The sequence below is a fragment of the Mytilus californianus genome, unplaced genomic scaffold (genome assembly GCF_021869535.1).
Source record: "Mytilus californianus isolate M0D057914Y unplaced genomic scaffold, xbMytCali1.0.p SCAF_10, whole genome shotgun sequence".
Taxonomy (NCBI): Eukaryota; Metazoa; Mollusca; class Bivalvia; order Mytilida; family Mytilidae; genus Mytilus; species Mytilus californianus.
Window position 1 is genome coordinate 28501994 of NW_026262582.1, and position 15866 is coordinate 28517859.

The 15866-nt window shown below is 33.2% G+C and overlaps 1 protein-coding gene across 2 annotated transcripts in view; it reads left to right on the forward strand.

The window, feature by feature from the left end:
- The window catches only part of LOC127717875 (synaptonemal complex protein 1-like), a 106518-nt gene extending 90858 nt beyond the window's left edge, over positions 1 to 15660 (forward strand). For both annotated transcript variants that reach the window (XM_052223736.1, XM_052223737.1), the window contains 7 exons: positions 605 to 692; positions 2969 to 3082; positions 9443 to 9545; positions 10621 to 10795; positions 11527 to 11758; positions 12227 to 12315; positions 14321 to 15660. In XM_052223736.1, coding sequence (XP_052079696.1) covers positions 605 to 692; positions 2969 to 3082; positions 9443 to 9545; positions 10621 to 10795; positions 11527 to 11758; positions 12227 to 12315; positions 14321 to 14417 — 898 coding nt within the window. In that variant the 3' untranslated portion in view covers positions 14418 to 15660. The remainder of the gene's footprint in view (positions 1 to 604; positions 693 to 2968; positions 3083 to 9442; positions 9546 to 10620; positions 10796 to 11526; positions 11759 to 12226; positions 12316 to 14320) is intronic.
- The last annotated feature ends 206 nt before the right edge of the window (positions 15661 to 15866 follow it).

The following is a 15866-nucleotide window of genomic DNA, read 5'->3' on the forward strand; positions in this document are numbered from 1 at the left end:
TTGTTAAAAAGTAAAAAAAAAAATCCATTTTTTCCGTATTTTACTTATAAATGGACTTAGTTTTTCTTCCAGTTAACATTACATACAGTCTGCACTTTAAGTTTTTAAAACATTTATTAGATTCATAAACTATCCTGGATTTTTACCAAACTTGGACAGAAGCTACTTACAATCAAAAGATAGTATAGAGAGGAATATTTTTATTAATTTTTTTCCTCATTTTTGTTGAGCCTGCGATTAACAGCAAAAAGTAGGCGAGACACTGGGTTCCGCGGAACCCTTACGAATTTTTTTTGCCAAGTTGCTCATCCTGCCTTTTTTTTCCCTCAAAACTCCTGTCCTGCTTTTTTTTTCAAATTTCATCCTAGCCCCCCTAAAAATCAAATGGTAGCTCCCTAACCCAAAATGCTTGAAAATATCCACTGTGCTGATAGTTTGTATGAATTATCAAAATAGATACAAAAAGCTCAATTATATTTTATGTGTGAATTAATAACCCCCAGTGTGAAAAGTTGTTGCATTGTTGTCACTGAAAATGATAACCAAAGAAAATATACACATTTATAGTAGTTTAAACTTTGTATTTGGTTTATTTTTTATTTAGACAAGGTGATTTCCAGACCAGCATTGAAGAGAAAATTAAGGAACAAGAAGACTTTGTTATTCCTAATATTAAAATGGAACTCAAACAGGTTTGTCTATCATTAATAACAGTCATATAAAGGGGCACAAAGAAAGGGAATTTTATATATTTTTATAATAATCATAATGTATGGTATGTGGATTTTTGGGAGATTGAATGTTGGTGTTTAAAGCCAATTTAAGCACTCTTGGCTTTTCCATGCCAGCCAATTTCTATTGGTGGAGGAGGCTTGAGTACCCTGAGAAAACCATGACTTTTGGCAGGAACACTGGCACTCCTAGTCAATTAAAATCAGAGTCAAACGCACCTTATGACGAGCAGGTATGATAATCTGAGTATTGACAGGCTAGTGATCACTGTACATGCTGTAGATGAAATACTGTGGATTCATTTTTCTTCGTGGGCACCAATTTTCATGGTTTGAGGAAAACTTGCATATTCGTGGATATTTGATTTCGTGGTTTTGGCAAAGTCTGCATACATTCCTTTAGAAAATTTGTAATTCGTTGAACATTTAAATTCCTGGTTCCCCTATACTCACGAAATCCACGAGAATTGGTATGCAACGAACATTAATGAATCCACAGTACATAGACCACTCTGCCATTGAGACTTGATTATTGTTCTGAGTATATGTCTATCTGTATTATAGCATATTGATCTCAACTCATTTTCATACTTTGTTGGTCAGATTAGGTTATTGAGATGATATCTGCTGTTTATAAACAATGGCATTTTTTTCAGAATAAATGTTTGATTTTGATTGGTAAAACTTCGACTCATCTGAAACTGTTTCCAACCCAGATCCCTGAAACTTCACAGGAAGGTTGCACATATGTTGAAGTTGTGCACTTGCTATTATGGAATTGTTTGAGGAATTTTTTTCTCATTTTTCCAGACTTGGGGACTTCACAAATATTGCAACCCCTGCCATTTGGGACTTGAGACCTTCTTTTACTTGTTTATTTTATGGTCTTCTGCTCTTCAAATAGCAAAAAATGAATAATCTCAGTCAATTATTTATAATTTTCAATTTCATTACACAAAGATTTTTTGAAAGTAATTATAGATGTGTTCCTCGTTTTATGCTCATTAGGGATTTAATTTTTAGCTCACCTGGCCCAAAAGGGCCAAGTGAGCTTTTCTCATCACTTGGTGTCCGTCATCCGTCGTCGTCCATTAACTTTTACAAAAATTTTCTCCTCTGAAACTACTGGGCCAAATAAAACCAACTTGGCCTAAATCATCCTTAGGGTATCTAGTTTAAAAAATGTATCCAATGACCCGCCCATCAACCAAGATTGCCGCCATGGCTAAAAATAGAACATGGGGGTAAAATGCAGTTTGGCTTATATCTCTGAAACTAAAGTATTTAGAGCAAATCTGACATGGGGTAAAAATGTTAATCAGGTCAAGATCTATCTGCACTGAAATTTTCAGACACATCAGACAACCCGTTGTTGGGTTTCAGACAACCCGTTGTTGGGTTGCTGCCCCTGAATTGGTAATTTTAAGGAAATTTTGCAGTTTTTGGTTGTTATCTTGAATATTATAATAGATAAAGATAAACTGTAAACAGCAAAAATGTTCAGCAAAGTAAGATCTACAAATAAGTCAAACATGATCAAAATTGTCAATTGACCCCCTTCAGGAGTTATTACCCTTTAAAATAAATTTTTCACAATTTTTCACAATTTTTTATAAATTTTTTTTTGATAAAGGGTCTTCAGTAACTATTGTAAGACTACAAAAGGATGACCTGCTTTAAATTTAACTACTTGGCCGAATTAAACCATACCTGGCCTCAATCATTATTAGTATATCAAATACTATTTATTATGATTTTAACCTTATTTTTCATGATTTCCAAAACCACAGTAGATACAGTTGAGCAACACAGGCTCTTGAGAGCCTCTAGTTTGTTGGTGTCATACTTGATGTCTTCAGTTGTGGGTCACAGATTTTGAAATAGGGGGCCCACCAAAGCAACATTTGGAGTTGGACATGTAAAAAGTCTATGCATTAACCATACAATCATGTAGCTCAATAAAGTGGGGCCTGCCAAACCATTATGTGAATAATCTGAAGAAAAAAAATCAGAACAATCATAAGTTAGAAAATTATGGATAAGTATTTATACCTACTGTTTCACGATCATTCCACCTCCTTAATTCCCCACCATGTAACTTTTTTTCTTAGAACCAATTTGAAAAAGTTTAAGAGATTTGAAAGTAAGATCAATGGTGAACCGAGGATTCATAAGAATTAGTCATTTCATGCTGATCTGAAATCAAAGATGGCTATATTGACTGGAATGTTTTTCAGAGAAAAGCTGATCCTGAAATTGAATTGAAGCTGACTCTGGCAGACCAGAAACAAAATTTACAGATTTTAGAGAAGGCCCATGATGATAACAAAATATCCAAAGATATGTATATGGTAAGTTATTGTCAATTCATTAGGGTCCCACCTAGTGGTGAGTCACCCTATAGTGATCAGTCTGTCCATCCGTCAGTCCGTCCGTAACTAATTGTGTCCCCTCTATATCTAGAGAACCATTATTAAGTCTCCCAAACGAAGTTTGGGAAGACTTATTGTTTTTGCTCAGTTCTTATTATTATTATTATTCTTCTTCCTCTTCCTCTTCCTCTTCCGCCGCTTTTAAATTTGAACTTGTCCGCACCCGTTCTCCAAAACCGCTTGTCAGATTAACTTAGGGTTTCACAATATGTTAGACTAACATGTCTAGTGGTGCAATCAGGGTTTTGTTTGTGCAATGGGGTTTATAAAGGGGTACTTTGAGGGGCAAAAAGAAAAGAGGGTTTTACTATAGAACCCTATGGGATTTTATTTTTTTTTATTTTCAAAAGATTATAAATTGAAAACCGTTTGTAATAGACACAATCTTTTTAATTGAGAATGTTCTAAATGATAAAACCCATTAAATGAAATACAGGGTTAGTCCCCAGGGGTCAACCCCACCCCCTGCCATTTAAGAAAGTTCTAATACCTTGTAAGTGGTCAAGATCCCCACCCCTAAACCAGATATATTCTGGTTTGTCATGCTAAGATGGTTTGAATGATATACAGGGTTAGTCCCCAGGGGTCATCCCGACCCCCTGCCATTTGAGAAAGTTGTAATATCTTGTAAATGGTCGAGATCCCCACCCCTAAACCATATATATTCTGGTTTGTCATGATAAAGCACATGAAATGAAATACAGGGTTAGTCCCCAGGGGTCACCCCCACCCCATGCCATTTAAGAAAGTTCTAATATCTTGTAAGTGGTCAAGATCCCCACCCCTAAACCATATATATTCTGGTTTGTCATGCTAAGATGGTTTGAATGATATACAGGGTTAGTCCCCAGGGGTCATCCCGACCCCCTGCCATTTGAGAAAGTTGTAATATCTTGTAAATGGTGGAGATCCCCACCCCTAAACCATATATATTCTGGTTTGTCATGATAAAGCACATGAAATGAAATACAGGGTTAGTCCCCAGGGGTCACCCCCACCCCATGCCATTTAAGAAAGTTCTAATGTCTTGAAAGTGGTCAAGATCCCCACCCCTAAACCATATATATTCTGGTTTTTCATGCTAAGATGGTTTGAATGATATACAGGGTTAGTCCCCAGGGGTCATCCCAACCCCCTGCCATTTGAGAAAGTTGTAATATCTTGTAAATGGTCGAGATCCCCACCCCTAAACCATATATATTCTTGTTTGTCATGATAAAGCAAATCAAATGAAATACAGGGTTAGTCCCCAGGGGTCACCCCCACCCTATGCCATTTAAGAAAGTTCTAATATCTTGAAAGTGGTCAAGATCCCCACCCTTAAACCATATATATTCTGGTTTGTCATGCTAAGATGGTTTGAATGATATACAGGGTTAGTCCCCAGGGGTCATCCCAACCCCCTGCCATTTGAGAAAGTTGTAATATCTTGTAAATGGTCGAGATCCCCACCCCTAAACCATATATATTCTTGTTTGTCATGATAAAGCAAATCAAATGAAATACAGGGTTAGTCCCCAGGGGTCACCCCCACCCTATGCCATTTAAGAAAGTTCTAATATCTTGTAAGTGGTCAAGATCCCCACCCCTAAACCATATATATTCTGGTTTGTCATGCTAAGATGGTTTGAATGATATACAGGGTTAGTCCCCAGGGATCATCCCGACCCCCTGCCATTTGAGAAAGTTGTAATATCTTGTAAATGGTCGAGATCCCCACCCCTAAACCATATATATTCTGGTTTGTCATGCCAATATGATTTGAATGATATACAGGGTTAGTCCCCATGCATCACTAATGCATATAACTTTACTGGACCAAACCAATTTTCACTAGACTTTGCCCAATGTCAGGCGACCCTGGGAATTACGAATTATGGGAGCTTCGTTTGGGAGACTTCGTAACAGCATCCTGTTACAATCATTTCTTGTTATTATTATTATTATTCTTCCGCCGCTTTTAAATTTGAACTTGTCCGCACCCGTTCTCCAAAACCACTTGTCAGATTAACTTAGGGTATCACAATATGTTAGACTAACATGTCTAGTGGTGCAATCAGGGTTTTGTTTGTGCAATGGGGTTTATAAAGGGGTACTTTGAGGGGCAAAAAGAAAAGAGGGTTTTACTATAGAACCCTATGGGATTTTATTTTTTTAAATTTTCAAATGATTATAAATTGAAAACCGTTCGTGATAGACACAATCTTTTTAATTGAAAATGTTCTAAATGATAAAGCCCATTAAATGAAATACAGGGTTAGTCCCCAGGGGTCACCCCCACCCCCTGCCATTTAAGAAAGTTCTAATACCTTGTAAGTGGTCAAGATCCCCACTCCTAAACCATATATATTCTGGTTTGTCATGCTAAGATGGTTTGAATGATATACAGGAGTAGTCCCCAGGGGTCATCCCGACCCCCTGCCATTTGAGAAAGTTCTAATATCTTGTAAATGGTCGAGATCCCCACCCCTAAACCATATATATTCTGGTTTGTCATGCTAAGATGGTTTGAATGATATACAGGGTTAGTCCCCAGGGGTCATCCCGACCCCCTGCCATTTGAGAAAGTTCTAATATCTTGTAAATGGTCGAGATCCCCACCCCTAAACCATATATATTCTGGTTTTGTCATGATAAAGCACATCAAATGAAATACAGGGTTAGTCCGCAGGGGTCACCCCCACCCCCTGCCATTTAAGAAAGTTCTAATATCTTGTAAGTGGTCAAGATCCCCACCCCTTAACCATATATATTCTGGTTTGTCATGCTAAGATGGTTTCAATGATATACAGGGTTAGTCCCCCAGGGGTCATCCCGATCCCCTGCCATTTGAGAAAGTTCTAATATCTTGTAAATGGTCGAGATCCCCACCCCTAAACCATATATATTCCTATTTGTCATGATAAAGCACATCAATTGAAATACAGGGTTAGTCCCAAGGGGTCACCCCCACCCCCTGCCATTTAAGAAAGTTCTAATACCTTGTAAGTGGTCAAGATCCCCACTCCTAAACCATATATATTCTGGTTTGTCATGCTAAGATGGTTTGAATGATATACAGGAGTAGTCCCCAGGGGTCATCCCGACCCCCTGCCATTTGAGAAAGTTCTAATATCTTGTAAATGGTCGAGATCCCCACCCCTAAACCATATATATTCTGGTTTGTCATGATAAAGCACATCAAATGAAATACAGGGTTAGACCCCAGGGGTCACCCCACCCCCCTGCCATTTAAGAAAGTTCTAATATCTTCTAAGTGGTCAAGATCCCCACCCCTAAACCATATATATTCTGGTTTGTCATGCTAAGATGGTTTGAATGATATACAGGGTTAGTCCCCAGGGGTCATCCCGACCTCCTGCCATTTGAGAAAGTTCTTATATCTTGTAAATGGTTGAGATCCCCACCCCTAAACCATATATATTCCTATTTGTCATGTCTCGAACATTTGAATGACGTATACGGTCAGTCCCCAGGGGTTCCCCCCACCCCCAATGTTCTAATATCTTGTAAATGGTTGAGATCCCCACCCCTAAACCATATATATTCCTGTTCGTCATGTAATGAACATTTGAATGACATATAGGGCCAGTCCCCAGGGGTTCCTCCCCACCCCCAAGTTCTAGTATCTTGTAAATGGTCGAGATCCCCACCCCTAAACCATATATATTCTGGTTTGTCATGCCAAGATGATTTGAATGATATACAAGGTTAGTCCCCAGGCATCACTAATGCATATAACTTTACTGGACCAAACCAATTTTCACTGGACGTTGCTCAATATCAGGCGACCCTGGGAATTACGAATTATGGGAGCTTCGTTTGGGAGACTTCGTAACAGCATCCTGTTACAATCATTTCTTGTAATTTCATACTTTATACTTGACATGTGTATTAACCAACACCAGAGGGTGTGTCAAAATGTTTGTACAACTTCCTATGTCAAAGTTCAAGGTCAGCAGGGCCTACAGAGATGGCTCCCATCTCAATGATGTCTAGTTTATTCACCTTTGTATCAATTTTAATGTGGATTGATGAAAAATGATTTTTGTACATAACTTTATATTATTGGCATACAAACATTTGTATTTTGAAAAACTCTTAAATTTTTTGTTTGTCTATACCCATGAAAGCCACAAAAGTCAGTACCCCAGGAATTATAATAAATCTACAGTATTTTACAACCTAATATTTATTGCTGATGCAGTAAGTTTGACGTCATTCTGTTTAATATAAGAGCTTTTAACAAAAAATAAAATAACAAAAATACCCAACTCCAAGGAAAATTAAAATCGGAAAGTTCCTTATCAAATGGCAAAATCAAAAGTTCAAACACATCAAACGAATGGAAAACAACTGTCATATTCCTGAATTGGTACAGCCATTTCCTTATGTAGAAAATGGTGGATTAAACCTGGTTTTATAGCTAGCTAAACCTCTCACTTGTATGACAGTTGCATAAAATTCCATTATATTGACAACAATGTGTGAACAAAACAAACAGACATAATAGGTAAAAATGTCAAAAATAGAGGTACAAAAAGCATATTCTACAAGTTTGTTTAGTTACCATAAACAAATCTACAAGTTAGGTCATCGTAACTAGTGAATTTTTAATCAGCCTAATTTTTTACTTTTTAATAGTTAAAATAATAGTTAACTCTAATACCAAGTTTGTTCAGAAATGTTTCCAAGCATTACAATTAAAATGGATTCTTTAAGACAATGATTTAGGCAGAGTTTAAGTCTGGTTATACATATTAATATAAGGGGTTGTGGTATAAATGCCAGTGAAAAAATATACACGAGAGACTAACGTTCACTAATGTAATCAACAATAGGACACTGTACATACTTCAATAATCAGCAAAACCCATACCATATAATATAGAGCATACTTATATTTGTAATGTTTTCAGATTAATTGTTATGTATTATTTGACTTTAATGGTCAAAACAAGAGTGACTCAATTGCTTGTTTTGCTCTTCTCATTTCTGTATGCATTTAGGGGAACAAGAAAGTCTTTCAGTTTTATAATATGTTTACCACGGTCATAACCTTCAACTTGTTTGATAATTTAATGTCTATGAATTAACTAACAGTTTCATAGAAAATTATGTCTTAATTTGAAAGCTGTGGTATATAAAATGTTGATAAAGTATTGAATATGAAGAACATATATGATCAGGTATCATGTTTTATTCTTGACAGTCTTCTTTGCATAAATTTCAAATAAAATTAATTTTAGATCGTTTGGCCTTTGTTAACTTTCTCAATTTTTTATTTATTTTACCATCCCTAACACAAATTTACTTTCTATTTAGAAAACCAAAGATTCATATTTACAGAAAAAAGATATGAATTATTTTATGTTTTCTGAATTGAGTTTTTTTAATCAAGCTTGAGTATATTTTACTCCAGAAACTGTTGTCTAGAATTATGTATTGAACAATATTGACAAACTATATATAGATAATGTGTATATATTGAAATCAATTTAGGAAATACCTGTTTCTATTTATAAACCAAAGACACAATTGATTTCTTTCAAAATTAACTTTATTCTTTGTTTAAATATTTAGTCCACAATAAATTTTGCAACATCATTTCAATGTTTTATAAATGACAAAACTGTTTAATATTCAATTGGATACATCCATTTAAAAAGGTAAAAGTAAGTCATGAGTTGTTTCCCATCAAATTAATTTATGCAAATTTGTAGAAGCTTTGGTGAGAATATATGTTGTGTTAGTATGGGTTATATACTACTCAAACATATAATATAGTATGCCAGGTCCGGAAGAGTTGGATTACCCAATATGATATATCAATACTATTTCTTCCAGCTCACCATTTGACCTAGCCACTCTCTTTTTGTTTTTGTGTATGAAGAACTTTTTTTTAGCATTACGGAGAAGTTGTTACTATTTTTATTGAAAAATCTGATTTTATTTATTGTTTGTGGCAGATTTGAAAAATACCAATATGATATTATACACTGCTTCCTCAGCTCACTTTATTGGAACTTTTTTATATAATTTTTTTTAAAGGGAAGGTTCTGTTTAAAACCAATTAAAAGCATTACAAAGTAGAGACACTTCTATATTCTAAAAATGTGTTAATTTTTCATTGTTTTTGATAGGAATGTTGTATGAAAGGTCCTTTTAGAATGCAAGTTGTTTTTTGCGAAAAAATTTACATTGTAAATTTTTGCAATATAAATTAAATCATCACAAAAAATTTCTGAATAACCAATAACTTAACTTAAATTGTTTCAGATGGCATCAGCTTTGCTGAAGAAAGCTCTGAGAATTCCAGGAAAAAGAATAAAGTATTTTTTTGAACAATACATAGCATTTAGAAGTGTACAGGATTCAAGAGGTACTGTAAAGGTTTTATAACAAGGTTTTTTTTCCGCTGATTTCCCAATTAAGAAATAAAAATATAATTTAGTCTCCCAGATGATATACGACTCTACAGTATTAAAAGCAGGTTTTTTTATGTTTCATACACACTAAATGTCATACATTTATTAGAAATTTTAGAAATATAGATTTAAAAAAATAATATTTCTTAACTTGAATTAAATATAAACCGGTAAATAAGCATTTTTTTTCACTTATTTCAGTAATATTAGGATTTTTTTTTATATTTGACATTTGTGTTTAAATAATTATTGAGATTTCACATATATGTTCAGTAACATTGAGATTGCACTTTTCTGTCAGTAATTATTAGAGATTGAGATTGCAATTTTCTGTCAATAATTGACATTAAGATTGCACTTTTCCATCAGTTATTATCATGTAGACTGCACTTTTCTATCAGTTATTATCATGAAGACTGCACTTTTGTTTCAGTAATTGACATTGAGGTTTCATTTTTCTGTCAGTAATTGACATAGAGATTGCCTTTTCTGACGGTAATTAACATGAATATTGCACTTTTCTGTCAGTTTATTTACATGGAGATGTCCCTTTTCTGTAATTTATATTGAAATTTAATATTTCTGTCAGTAATTTATATGGAGATTTCACTTTTCTGTCAGTTATTTTAAAACATATTAGATATTTCACTTTTCTGTCAGTTATTAACATAGATATTTCACTTTTCTGTCAGTTATTAACATAGATATTTCACTTTTCTGTCAGCTATTAACATTGAGAATTAACATTTCTGTCAGAAACTTAGTATCATTAAGACTTCATATTTCTGTCAGTAATTTACATTGAGATAACACTTCTTTAATTAATAAAGTTATATTTTGAATTTCAAATTTCTCTTCCATTTTATTTGGATTTTCCATTTCTATTCCATTTAATTTAGATATCTTAGTTCATTAAACCATATTAGGATTTTACCTTTCTGTTGAATAGTTATTTGTATTTTGATAGTATGAAGTAGAATATTTTTCAAAATATGGATTTTCACACATTGTGTGTGTTCATTCTTTAAGAAAGATTACAGGGTATTCTAGAGGAGCCAGAGTTAGCTTCTGATGTAAGAAAAGACATAGAAGATTACATCAAACGTATGGAATCAAAGATGGACACCAATATGGAAGTTTGGAATGAGAGAATGAGGAACTTAGAGGAGGAACGTAAACAAATACATCAGAATATTTGGAAATTGTAAGTTATTTGGTTCAACCCTTAATACCACAAAACACAGATCAAGTGTGAATTTGGGTGGCGTCACTTTTACCCTTCTAGAGTTATGCCCCTTTATAAATGGAAAAATTGATGAATTTCGTTTCCGTTCTCTAACTTTAGTTTGCCTCAACCAAATGTTATGAAACTTATACAAAATGCTTATTACCATAAAACACAGATCAAGTATGAATTTGGGTTGCGTCACTTTTACAGTTCTTGAGTTATGTCCCTTTATAATGTTATATGCTAGCTGGGGCATCATCTGTGTCCCATGACACATTCTCCTTATATTTTTTCAATATTTGAATATATAATTCTTGGATTAATTACTCTTCTTATTACATTAACATTTAATATAACTATATCTTTTTACACACATTATCACTTTGTTTTGTTGCAACATCAGTGGCAACAGCTTGATTATGCACAATTGTTGTATGACGTTAGATGATTGAAATGACAAGATTTCTATCATGTATGAAATATTCGGTTTTTTATTTGATTGAGAAAATCATGGTATTTAAAATTTGCAACCAATGTAAAAAATTAATATGTCTCAAAATCTTTGTGAATTTTTTATAAATATTTAATAAACATTTGAAAATGCTTATTTTTAACATAAGAAAATACATAATTTTAACTTATCAATATCCAAAGTTTAAACTTTTTGACTGAGAGCAAATATTACTGACATGGAAATAACTTTTCAGATTTAATGAAGTGTTAGCAGAAACTGGTGTCCTTCTTGTGCATCCCCTTTTCCAACGGAACAAAGTAACTGGACAGGTCTACAGTCAGATGGCTCAAACAATAAAACGTGATGCTTTAAAGAAACTTTTAAGAAAACGTCAGAGAATGACACACTTACTTAAATTACCACCAGTGTGTGTTGGAAGCAGTATGGTGTCCAAACTTCAACCTCAACCTCCATCTTGGAAAGGGGTAAACAAAGTTTGCTTATAATGCAAAATGATTTGAACATATGAAACAATTAGTCAGTTTTAGTTTATTTAAAGTCAAAGAATTAGCTCAGTATTTAGAAATTGTGTGTTCAACAAGCTGTAAGGGAAAAAAGATGGATTAATGAATAATTGTTTGTTGCTTTTAATTTTAATTTTGTTTTTCTAACATTATAAACAATTTTTAAAAAAGTTTGGTTTAAAAATGAATTCTGTGGATTTGTTTATTTTTTGTGGGAACAACTTTTCATGGATTGGTGAAAATAATATTTTTGTGGATATTTGATTTTGTGGTTTTGTCATATGTTTACCTATAAGCTTATAGAAAATATATATGGATACTTAATTTATCATCTCAATTTGCCTTTATCCATGAAATCAACCAAAATTTGGTACTTTATAAATGTCTTCAAAAAAGGATATAGATTACATTGTCTATCTTATATTATAGGTTGGACAGGGGGATAATCCTCCTGCCAAGGTGAACACGCCCTATACTCAACATTATGATGTTAACAAGTCAAGAATTGATGCTGAAAGGTAGGTGTTAATTTTTGTAGAAGCTGGGATGTGGTATATCACACCCTATTACTGTCTGTCGGTACACCAGATGCAATAAATAACACATATCAAAATCCGCCGTATACTATTGCAATGGCAATGTTTTTGAATGGCAATCGGTACCAGATCCTATTGTATCTGCCGTAGTGGTAGGCAGTAATAGGGCATGTTTCTTAGAAAACGGAAATTCCTGTAGGCAAGGTCTCTGATTGTGAACTCTCATATATTCATTGAATAAAGACAAACTCATGGAAACAAATAAATTTACTGAATTCTTACACTTGATAAAATTCATATCTTAATATGGCTTAATGCTGCTCTTTAAAGGAGGTTCTAGACATAGTATTGATCTTCTTATGACCAAAACTGCAACTGGACATGCCTATTATGACAAAGCTGCCAATCAAAATACCTGTGTCATACAAAAAAAAATGTTTTATCTTTACAGCACTGAAGCCAAATATAACTACTGTAAATTCAGTAATTTTTGCAATGTTTTATCTCACATTTTCATCAACAATCAAGATAATAAATGATGAATTTACAGTGATTAGTCCCCTACCGACGAAGTCAAAGGGAACTATAGGTTTGCACTCCATCTGACTGTGTCCATACGTCAGTCCGGCAGATCAGTTTTCCACACTTTTTTCTTCGTGCTTGAAGATATTGATTTGATATTTGGTATATAGATTTACCATGACAATTTACAGATCAAGTTCGAATTTTGTTTGGTTCAGATGATTATTTTACAGAGTTATGGTCCTCAGACTACGATTAAGTTAGCATTTTGTTCCAGTACAATATAAATTTTTAACTGGTAGGGGACTATGTATTGCCATGCAATACTCTCAGAATGTTTGTTTTAGTAAGATTTGTATGTTGTGTATGGTTTGTCTCCCTTTGGATAGGTAATATGAATACTGTAAACAAAATAATTTTAGGGAGTGTTTTTTAAACCCCCGCTTTAAAAAAGTGGGGGTATACTGTTTTACCTCTGTCTGTCCTTCCATCCATCTACAGTCTGTGAGTCTGTCAGTCCGTCCATCCGTCCCATGAATATTTTTCGTCACATTTTTCTCAGGAACTACATTACAAGGATTTCTGAAATTTGGTTTCAGGGTTTATATAAGTCGGCTATACCGTGTGATGCTTTTTAAGATTCATCACTCAACAATTCCTGTTTACCGAACACTTGTATCATTTTACACATGATAGCCAAGTTGAAAATTTTCGGCACATTTTTCTAAGGAACTACAATACAAGGATTTCTGAAATTTGGTTTCAGGGTTTATATAAGTCGGCTATACCGTGTGATGCGTTTTCAGATTCATCACTCAACAACTTCCTGTTTACCGAAATATTTGGGCGGGGTATCATCAGTGAGCAGTAGCTTGCAGCTTCACTTGTTTTTCTTTTTGCTTTTTGCACAAGTAGAAAAATAAATTGAATATAAATCATGGGAAAAAATAAAAAAATGATGTCTTCTCTTATATAAATGCATCAAGGAAAATTAGAAAACTTTGAAAATAAATCGGTATGAAGCATGTGAAGTTAGCTGAAATGGGATCATAAAACACAAATAAAGTTTCTGATAAAAAAATTGTTTTACAGTATAGTTTTCATTCAAAAAGTGAATCACCATGACAAACATTAGCACACAGAGTGATTCCAGTTGATATAAGATACAGTCAAGTTCCAGGCAAATGTGATTGAAAAAAGTAAAATAACAAAAATACAAAACTCCAAGGAAAATTCAAAACGGAAAGTCCCTTATCAAATGTCAAAATCAAAAGCTCAAATAGGAAAAAATGTCAAAAATAGGGGTACAGCAGTCAGCATTGTGTAATAATCTTAATCACTATAAAAACAAACAAATATGTCAACAAAGAAAAACAAAATGGCATATAGACAAAGCATTGAAGTTTAAGGGGGGAGGGGGAAAGCTTTGTTTGAGATAAATCTATTTCTTTTGATTTTGTTTCAGAGTACTTAAAGATGAAGATAAAGGCAGGCATGCTTATCCACTAGCAAAGATACAGAAATACTTCATTAACCCTAGTCAAACGACAGTTAGCACATAGTAATTCATAGATGCTTATAAGATGGTGAAGATAAAGAATTTAAAATTATTTTTCCTGATCTGATTGAATTTATAAGTGATTATATGTATCAAGACAAATGTACATTAGAAATTTTCATCTGCCCTTTTTTACACACAAACAGATTGATAATTCAGTGCTTTACCCATGTGACTTAATCATTTGCAAGTTATTTTTTATTGGTACTTTTATATATAAAAGTTGATTAAATCATCTTTTTTATTATTAACATTCTCTAGATTTGATAATTGTCAATTATTATGAGAATGTTCAAGAGGGCATATTGTAAATTCAGGAATTTTTGCATATTTTTACTATTGCAAAAAATTGCAACATTATAGGTTTTACAAAAAAAAAAGTTATATATATAAGTGCAACATTCCTGAAATTGTAATTATTAATCACTCATTTGTGTCCATTGTTCAATCATTAAAATAATAAATGCAAACAATTATTTTGAAATATATTATATATTGTTATTTTGTAATCCTTATGTTATTACTGCTGTGGATTCATTATTTTTTGTTGTATATCAATTTTCATGGATTTCGTGGGTACAGGTAAACCACAAATTAAAATGTTCAACAAATTACAATTTTTCCATTGACTTGTATGCAGACTTTGGCAAAACCACAAGATTAAATATCCATGAAAGTGTAAGTTTTCCTCAATCCACGAAAATTGGTACCCACAAAAATAAATGAATCCACAGTGTATTTTATTAAATGTTCTTGCTGTCTAGATATTATTATTGTGAGGTTGAGTAGGAGACGACCTTGTCATACAGAGAGGAAACATTTTTTTGCAGATAATTTAAAAAGGATATGAATTTTACCTATATAATACCTAAAAATCAGGGCTGTTCCAAAGTTGATGGTGTTTTGAAGGGGTGGGGATGGGAGGAACTAAAAATAATTTTTTATTGTGATAGCATTTTCCTTTGAATTTTATAAGAATTGTAATTGAAAGGAAAATTTCATATTATGGATGGTTGGGGTTTTAAAAATGAATCCCATTGCCCATTGTGATTCAATAATTTTCATTGTATTTATTATAGCTTTGTTTTTTTTTTTTTATTAAAAAAAGTTTTTGCAATGTGAATTTATGTTTTATAAAAGGTGCTGAATAAAGTCTACTAGTGCAATATATTTTAAAGATATATTTATTACATATATATGTTGTTTGTTAAATTTATATTTTGTACATTTTTTTTTTACTGTACATGGACTTAAAACACATAATTAAAATATTTTTCATAACACAAAAGTATTTTGTTTATTAAGTCTCCCAAACGAAGTTTAGGAAGACTTATTGGTTTTGCTCAGTTATTATTATTATTATTCTTCTTCTTCTTCCTCTTCCGCCGCTTTTAAATTTGAACTTGTCCGCACCCGTTCTCCAAAACCGCTTGTCAGATTAACTTAGGGTTTC